At 35.5% G+C, this 9,321-nt stretch overlaps 1 protein-coding gene across 5 annotated transcripts; it reads right to left on the bottom strand.

Moving 5' to 3' along the window:
- Positions 1-1,418: 1,418 nt before the first annotated feature.
- On the bottom strand, positions 1,419-4,063 carry LOC105782579 (probable terpene synthase 6). Of its 5 annotated transcripts, none has more exons than XM_012607406.2 (7): positions 3,904-4,063; positions 3,439-3,718; positions 2,968-3,340; positions 2,659-2,877; positions 2,435-2,573; positions 2,064-2,312; positions 1,419-1,967 (listed from the first exon to the last, which is right to left on the bottom strand). In XM_012607406.2, the coding sequence occupies exons 1-7, from the start codon at positions 4,003-4,005 to the stop codon at positions 1,677-1,679; spliced, it is 1,653 nt and encodes a 550-aa protein (XP_012462860.1). In that variant the 5' UTR covers positions 4,006-4,063; the 3' UTR covers positions 1,419-1,676. The 5 variants fall into 5 exon arrangements, with proteins under 5 accessions (XP_012462860.1, XP_012462877.1, XP_012462884.1 ...); XM_012607423.2 differs by having other exon boundaries at positions 3,439-3,712; positions 3,904-4,047; XM_012607430.2 differs by having other exon boundaries at positions 2,662-2,877; positions 3,439-3,712; positions 3,904-4,046.
- Between the last annotated feature and the right edge of the window lie 5,258 nt (positions 4,064-9,321).

Genomic DNA, 9,321 nt, shown 5'->3' with positions numbered 1-9,321 from the left:
GTGAAGAGATCGGTGGCGTGGGTAATTTGCAGAAGGATCCCATAATGTTTTGACATTGGTATTTTTTCAGAGTAAGGATTTAGTTTTTTTTCCTTGTAATGTTAGGTTTTATAATCTTATGTTTTTATTTCATAATATTAAATAGTTTTATTCATATTTTAATTATTCTATAATTTTTAAATTTTAAAACATTAATATTTAGACATCTAACCACAAACATAATTTATTATAATCATAATGACTAATTTGGCCAACTCTAAATATGGCAAGTGACATCTTATCTCGGTGAAGATGGAAGTAACTACTTTTAATTGGTACTTAACAAGTCACTTCAAAAACTTACCTCAACAAGATTAATTTAGCTTAATAAGTAATAATATGACTAGGTCAATTTGGTTAAAGACAAAGAAAGGGTTGTTTCCTTATTTTCCAAGTACCTTAGGTGTATATATATATGTGAATGATATTATGCTTTGTAATAGAATTATGTATCTTTCAATTTTTTATCAATAAAATTACTCTAGGGGAGTTTTCTTTTAAGGCTAGTTTCTTTTTTTTATAAGGTTTTTGCTTCAAATATTTAAGGATTGTGGAGGAAGTTCTTTGTAAGTTTAGCTTACCGAATTTAAGTCAATTAGGAGAGTTAATTAAAAATCACTATAATTATTTGTTGGTGCAAATTCACAAAAACGAGGTTAGGCTATCTACCCAACTACATTGCCACCAACATCATTCATCTTCCATCTTCTTTTCATCAATCATTGTTAAGTTATCGAGACTTACAAAAATAATGACCTACTTAAAAATATGAATTAATAGATTGTAACAATCATTGTTATTATTGAAACTTATAAAAATAAAAGTCTACTTAAAAATATAAATTAATAGATGATAACAAGTAAAATTGTATCTACAAATATCAGTGATAATTCTATTTCTTAAATAAAAACAGGTTGAGCAGTATACACTTGAAACATAAATTTTTGCTTATGTTGCTTCTCCTTTTGCTACCATTTCGTACAGTTCCCTAACAATTCTCCATTTTCCACTTTATAGTTTATATCTAAATGGGGACAAGGGGGCTTACTCCTACCTCATGTCTTTGACTTTTCTTTTGTCTCCAGATTCCATCATCCATCTCAGCATCGATTCACTTACTTTTTCTTGATCTTGCATGGTTACATCAATTTGGGGTGACATTTCCTTCCTTTAACTATCTATCCAGCTCCTAACATTCACCTCACTTTAGGTTTTTCTCACCTATATCAAGGAACAGTTTGAGAAGTTTACATATGCATTCGGGTTTTGCAACATATGCATCAAAACTGTTTTAGGAGAAAAGGATTTTCATTCGTATATTTAAGCGCTCGATAACCGGATCCACAATAAGATTAATTGAGCAATAAAAAATAATACCATTTGTTACGGATAATACCTAAGATCATTCTTGATATATTACTCAAGATTCAAGAACATACATGATCATACATGGATTATTCACTAGTTTATAGTAGTACACCACACTTTTTGGTACATTTTACATATATATCCAACCTTAAATAAAATATGACTTTTATTTGTCGCCAAATCTGATACAAACCCTGGAGAAAAGCAGTTGTTTAAACACACTGAAGAAAGTATGGTGGAGCATCAAGAAAGCTGGAAAAAGGTCGCCTTTAGACGGGTATTGGGTCAAGGAACAGTGCACGGACATCATCTTTCACATATTCTGGTTTTGTGTATCCATCTTCATGCTTATAAAATAAATATGTTGCTCGAGCAATGTTCAAAATTCGTAAGAGCAGATCTCTCGGGCAGTCTGTTGGTCTCATGCATTCTTCATTTAAATCCTTCCATGCATCCTCCAGGATTTTCTCAAAGTCTTTAAGAGTAAGCTTCTTTGAAAGGCCATGTTGGTTCATGTAGCATTCCACACTAGATGGACAATGATGTCTCAACCGCTCGAACTTCAATTAGAATGAGCAACCATTGAATTAATAGTTAAAATTTTTATAAGGTTATTATAGTACAAATTCGAAGAGATGCTTTTATTAACTGCATACCTTATGCGACACTATATCATTCATGAGACGACCTATAACATTTAAAGCCTTCATACTTTTGGGTTCCTTTCGCAGCCATATAAATGCTTCTATCGCTGCCATTTTTCCCATTCCTATAAATGATGTTGTTATAAATGTATCATAAGTGGACGTCTTTGTTGCAATGCTCATGTACTCCTCAAATGCTGGTACATAACCATCATGGGACCATTTCACCTCAGCTTGATAGTTGTTCACTAGTCTAATGAGCTAATTATACGGTCAATTAGAATAAAAAGAAAAACATGTTAAAACATTAACAGATACTCATAAATTGTTAAATATAAAAGAACCATGAGGGAAATGTGTGCTATTGATATAATTGATCTTACAGCATCTTTTGCATAAGGGACACTATAAGATCTTCCTTCCTTCCTAACCTCCTCAGCTATTTCATCAAACAAAACTAGCACAGCCTTGCAAATAACTTTGGTGTAATCTTCCAACTCATCAATAGCACTAATCTCACATCTGAAAATTATGAAATTATGCTGGTTTCATTGTTGATGAATTAAAATGCGTGAACATTCACTCTAGTATTTGGGAGATGACTTACGACCTCTTTAATGCATCTATGAGACGTTGAAGCTCTTGAGGTGTCCCGTATGCATCAAATGTGTCATCTAAAATTGATACTAGTAGTATCATCTTGGTAAGAAATATTCGCCCCTGTGCATAGCGAGGTTCATAAAATACGGAATTGCCCCATGTGTAGGTCTCCACATATCTCTCCCTTGCGTAAGAAAGCTCAGAGAGCTTACTGTCCTCCCAAAACCTGCAATACAAAAATCCCCTTAACATGCAACAAAAATCATCAGGAAATCAATCCTTAAATTGATAAGAAATGTTTTTTAATTATTTTAACCTTGCGATTTGGCTTATCTCTTGTTTATGAAGTACTTGTACTCGATTGAAGTCTAGCTTTGCAAACTTAAGAAGGGTCTCAATTCTAAAGTCTTCCTCCTCATAGAAAGAGATATAGGTTCTTGCGGCTAGTCTTGGAGGGCATTTGTTCAATGGCTGATCAAGGGCATTTGCTATTTGCTTCGCAAGATGAGGATTCGACTTGTTTTCCATTGACTTCAAGTGTACCGTGGTGAATGCAAGGGCTTCCTCTAATATATCCTCCCCGTGAACTCTAAGATAGGCGGCTTCATATAGGCTTAGCATTCCCCTAACATCGTCGATCAAGGTTTCTTTGAACTTACCATCAGTGTCCTTGAATTTGTTGAAAACATCTGATTCACATATTGATAGGAGGGTTCAAAACTAAATTATATATATTCCATAGCTATTATTTTATAGATAATTCATTTATCAATGATGTTATGGTTACCGCAAGACATTTTGAAACCATATTGTCTGAAAACTCGAAACACAATTGAAGTGGAGTTCAAGTCATGGTGATTTCCGCTAAAAAGATTGTGGTGGGAAGTGAAAATGGTTTCCAATTGGTTTTCGATATCGTCCTCAAAGTGATAGGAAACACCAAGGCGAAGCAGAGTATCGATGAATTTAACCTTCTCAACGGGATCCGGAGTAGAACCCATCAATATGTCCTTCACTTTCTCTTTCAAAGGGGCTGTTTCTTTGGTTAAAGAATCAAACACCTGAGACTGCTTGAAAAATTAGAGTTTTACATCATAAATAAGAAAGCATAAGTCATTTAATCTGGTTGAAACTGATCATCTTTTTAAGGCAATGGGACAGCCCAAAGAGCTTGAAAGGATGAGTTTCAGACAAGTAGCATAATGATTTGCAAAAGGTGACAAAAGAAATGTAGGAGAGAATGGAAGATTACCAACTCATCAGCTGAAGAAAAAGGAGGAAATTGATATCTCCATATGTTTTGGGAGAAAGTTGCAATGGGACGGAAAACTTGGCACTCCTCTTTACACTGCATATTTTCTCACAATATAATTAATAAGCAGGAAAATCTTTATTTTTGTTAAGCTACTCAGCTTCCCAAGTCTGGGTCATATTTATAAGGACTAATTCACTGGTTATACTACTTGAAAGAACTTTAGGCATAATAATAAATTTAGCCCCCAATATTTACATTTTTTTTCAATTTGATCATTACTTTTTTAAGTTAAATTTTTTCATTAACTTTTTAAAAATAGTCAAATCACTTTTTCTTAATTAAAATGTTAATTAAAATATTAATTTTTTAATGATGTTGACGTGATGGAGTATTGGATGGAAACGACAGAAAGGATTATAGATGACCTCGAATGCCCTTTTGAACAGAAATTAAAAAGAGCGGTGTCTTTGCTAAAAGACAAGGCCTATAGATGGTGGCAAGCAGTTGAGAGGGGAACACTCGCAGAAAGACTAACTTGGAATTATTTCCCACAAGCTTTTCGAAAAAAGTACGTGAGTCCCTGTTATGTCGAAGCCCGAAGACGCGAATTTATCGAGTTAAAACAAGGAGACATGTGAGTGTCAGAATATGAAACGAAATTTCTAAGATGAAGTTGCTATACTCCCGATTTGGTGGCAAAGGAAGAGGACAGAAGTGCAAGATTTGAAGAAGGGTTAAAATATAACTCAAAGTTCAAGTGGCGCTCCATTAAGAAAGGAATTTCATAAATTTGGTTGAAAAAGTTAAAATCTTAGAGGAAATAAAAAAAAAAGAGCGGGAAAAGAGGCAGAAAGTTCCCAATAAAAGGGATTCAGGTTCAAACAATTTGAACAACAGACCTGTAAAAAGGACTAAGCAGCAACTTGAGCCCACTGAAGAACATGCTTCAAAATGTCAACATTGTGAGAAATATCACAAAGGAGAATGTTAGAGAAAGATCGGTGCTTGCCTTAAGTGTGGATCAAAAGAACACCAAATAAAGGATTGTCCTCGATTGAATAATTCAACTCAACTGCAAAATCAAGGCCAAAATTGGAACCAAACGCAAGGAAACTGTGGTGCCAACCTAAACGATAGAAACCGAGACCCAAGAGTGCTAGCACTAGGCACAAACCGCGTAGAAGCAAGGCAACCTAGGGGTGAGCATTCGATCGAATTGAATCGAAAATTTTCGAGTTAATCGAGTTTTCGAATCTCATTTTATCATCCTAACTTTATTTGAAGTTTTCTCGAATCGAGTCGAGTGAGATGGAATTTGAATTGAATCGAATCGAATATATTTGTTCGAGTTAAATTTTAAAAAATAATTTTGGGTTCTTGTAACCACTATCACCCATCGTAATAAAATTTGTCTACCTTAATCAAATTTTTTATTAACTTTCATCACCTCATAATTTATTTATTAATTTTATATATATTGGTTAGCTTCTTTGCTTGCTTAGTTGTTTCAATTATCTTCAGATTCTTGTCACTATGTATTTTGGAATTAAAAATATATTAAATGTAAAAATATGATTTTTAATAAAAGTTATTTTAAAAATAAAATGTGAAATTGATACTAATATAAAATTTTAACACGAATATTTTATGGCATAATTAATAATTCAAGTTTAATATAAATATTCAATATGACTAAACAATTCAATAATATAATAATATAAAATGTGAAATTTAATTTAATTTAATAATATAAATAGTAGATATAAATAAAATTATTACTATTTATGTTTAGTGATTTTTTTTGAATAATTTTGATTTTTTATTTGAGAGTAAAGGGTGAGAAGTAAAAGTTTAGGGGGAAAATAAAAAATTTTGGGGAATAAAAGTTTGAGGGAAAGTAAATAGGGGGAGTAAAATTTTGGAGAGAAAATATTAAAAAAAAATTGGAGGGGGGAGGGTTTGGGGTAGATGGGAGGTGGGATAGGAAGGGAATAAAAGTTTTAGGGGAAAAGTGGGAGGAAGTAAAAATTTTGTGGAAAAATAAAAGGTTTTGAGGGTTTTGGGGAGTAAAATTTTGGTGGGAAATGGATTTTGGGTAGATTAGGGGGTTGGAAGGGGAGGGGAGTAAAAGTTTTGGGGGAAAAGTGGGAAGGAGTAAAAGTTTTGAGGGAAAAGTAAAAAAGTTTGGGAGTTTGGGGTAAAAATGTAAAATATTATAGTTTGATATTCGAATTATTCGAGTTATTCGAATTATTCGAATTATTCGAGTTATTCGAATTCGAAAACTCAACTCGATTCGAACTCGAAATTTGAAAAAAAAATTCGAGTTGATTCGAATAATTCGATTAACTCGAATAACTCAATTCGTTTAACTCGAAATTCAAATTTTTTTTTGATTTTTTCGAGTCGAATCGAGTTTTGCTCACCCCTAAGGCAACCACCTTTAATTTATGCGACACGAGGATGGGAAGATAAGGATTCCGCCAATGACATCATAGGTTCTTCATAAAAGGTCTCGTAAAAAAAAACTCTGACTAGCGCAGTAAAAGCAAGGTGGGTCTCGAATTTTTTTAACGGGACAAATTTGTCACATCCCAAAATATAGGAAGTTAGATTAATCGGGTTACAAAATTATGGGGTTGAAACGAATATTAAAATTAGGGTAAAAAATAATTAATTAAAGTATTAAGATAATATAATTAGGTTTTATTAGAACGAAACTTGATTATGAGGTTTAATTTGGAAATAGTGATTTTTAATTAAGTTAGGACTTAATTGGAAAAGAGGTAAAATAAAATATTAATAGTGAGTCCTGGGGCAATTTACCAGAAAAGCCATTTTTTTTAAAATTTACCGAAATGGGCCGATTTTTTTATTATTTACCGGAATGGTCCATTTTTGAAATCGCATACGTTAGCGATGTCGAGGTACATGGCGGACATCGCGTCCACGTCGTGCGACTTCTTTGAAGTGGACGCGATGTCCTGCCACGTAGCGTGTTCCTGGGGACGCGATTTTGACGTATTTTTCACGTTTGGTTTTTTTGGCTTTTAGGGTTTAGGGTCAGGCTTTTTAGGTAGAAAATGTTCTGGGATAAATTATTTCGAGTTGACGTTTCTGGTCAAATAGTATAAAATCGCTTCTACCAGGATGCTATTTGAGAAGAAATTGTGAAATCGCGCCCTCGTGGACGTGATTTTGCTACAGTAGGTCATGTAAGAAATAATTTTTTTTTCTGATGTTTCTGAGCAAATAGTATAAAATCATTTCTATGAGAATGCTATTTGAGAAGAAATTGTGAAATCGCGCCCTCGTGGACGTGATTTTGCTACAGTAAGTCATGTAAGAAATAATTTTTTTGTTGACATTTCTGAGCAAATAGTATAAAATCGCTTCTACCAGGATGCTATTTAAGAAGAAATTGTGAAATCGCGCCCTCGTGGACGCGATTTTGCTACAGTAGCAAGTTTGGGCTGAGGCTATAAATTAGGCAGAAAATGTTCTTAGAATGCATAAGTCATAGCAGAAAAAATTTAAAGAGGCTAAGAAAGTTAGAATTTCAAAATGAGTGAATGTATTAGTGCTGTTATTTACTACAATGGTGAGGTTTGCCACACCGAGAATGGTGTTATTTTTTTGTCGGAGAATACGGTGCGACTGTCATTTAACCAGAACATAGATTTGACAGAACTTCGTAAAAGAATTAGGTGTAAAATCTTCGGAACGACGCCAATGAAAGTTCTGTCAATCACGTATCGATTTTGTTCTTGTGTTGATCCGGTGACATATGACTCGTTCGACATAAAATGTGCTCGTAGCTTGGAGGCAATGGTGCAGACTCATCTTGCTAGTGGAGAAACTTATATTGAGTTATATGTACAATTTACGTCGCCAACTGATGTACTTCCGTTCGGTGTTCCAGATGTATACACGACCTCTGGCTGACACTCGGTTAGCGGGTTACAAAATACGGAACAACCCATGTTTGGTAGAGGTGTCGAATGCACATCCCCCGCAAGACACTCTGTTGGTGGATGGGACATGTACGTCGGTGGCTCGACGTTTGATGCAGGAAATATGTACTGGGGAACTGCGTCAAGTTCTAGTGGATGGCAATCTACATCCAATTGGGGACGTTATCAAATGCCCAGAAGAAGGGATGACGTACTACCTACGACGTCCACCAGTGAGGGGACGTCGTATGTTGTAGATGATTATGGGTTAGAAGATGACTTCGATGTGGATCCACCTCGAGAGCCCGGGCCGGATGGTGCAGAAGTGAGATTATTTTCTGAATCGGAGCCTATTCCAACAGAAGGTGAAGATGCTGAAAGGAGTTCAGATGATGAAGAAAATCCACGATTCAGAGCATACTTACCTCCAGCCCACATGCATAATGTCGATCTGTCAGCAGATGATGCGTTAGAGTTTCCAGATCTACCACACCGGTTGAGCGATCGTACAAGTTCGGGGGTAGATTTCAGTGAACTTGAAGTTGGTAATCAGTTTACCAACAAGGATAGTTATATTGGTGCTTTGAAACAGCATAGCATCAAAAACGACGTTAATTACCACGTCGTTAAATCAAAATCTGATAAGTTTGAGGCGAAGTGTGCGGTGCAAGATGGCACATGTTCATGGAAAATCGTCGCCTCGTTAAGGAAAATGACAGGGTTGTGGGAGATAAAAAAGTACAAAGGTCCACATACATGTGCTGCAGGTACAGGATTGAATGTCAAATAGTATAATAATTTCATTTTGCAATGTTGCATTATTTAATGTACTCCCTCTGTAGGTGTTTCACAAGATCATCCCAAAATGGATTCAACTATGTTAGCCAGGTAGATATTGCCCATGATAAAAGTAGATCCCAAGACTTCAGTACTGGTGATAATTACCAATATCCGTAGCCAAATGGGGTACACGCCCTCTTACCGCAAGGCTTGGATAGCTAAGCAAAAGGCATTGGAGAAGATGCATAGTGGGTGGGACGCCTCATATAATGAAATATGGCAGTGGTGTCAGGTGCTAGAGAGATACGTCCCAGGTGCCATCACAGACCTTGAAACGGAACATGTGTACTACAACGGCCGATTGCTACGTGGATGCCAAGTGTTCAAACGCCTATTTTGGACCTTTAAGAAATACCGAGATGCATTTCCATACTGCAAGCCGTTGGTACAAATTGACGGTACCTTCATGTTTGGTAGGTATACTCATCGGCTATTGGTTGCAGTGGCACAGGACGGCGGTGGGAGAATTCTTCCAATTGCATTTGCAATAACACCGGGGGAGTCATCTGATGACTGGGATTTCTTTCTCTCTAGGTTAAGGAGGCATGTCTGCCCCCAACCTGATATCTGTGTTATTTCAGATCGGGGTGCCGGTATACTAGCTGTATTTGATTGAGAGGGA

Source organism: Gossypium raimondii, chromosome 1 (assembly GCF_025698545.1).
Source record: "Gossypium raimondii isolate GPD5lz chromosome 1, ASM2569854v1, whole genome shotgun sequence".
In the NCBI taxonomy this organism is placed as follows: domain Eukaryota; kingdom Viridiplantae; phylum Streptophyta; class Magnoliopsida; order Malvales; family Malvaceae; genus Gossypium; species Gossypium raimondii.
Note: the sequence above shows the minus strand (reverse complement) of the source record. Positions and strands in the feature narration are given on the sequence as shown.

Coding starts and splice junctions, on each gene's coding strand:
- LOC105782579 (XM_052631840.1), bottom strand. CDS start 4,005: ATGCAGTGTAAAGAGGAGTGCCAAGTTTTCCGTCCCATTGCAACTTTC. Junction 2,313..2,434: donor TCCCTTATGCAAAAGATGCT/GTAAGATCAATT, acceptor CCGTATAATTAG/CTCATTAGACTAGTGAACAA. Junction 1,968..2,063: donor ATGATATAGTGTCGCATAAG/GTATGCAGTTAA, acceptor TTCTAATTGAAG/TTCGAGCGGTTGAGACATCA.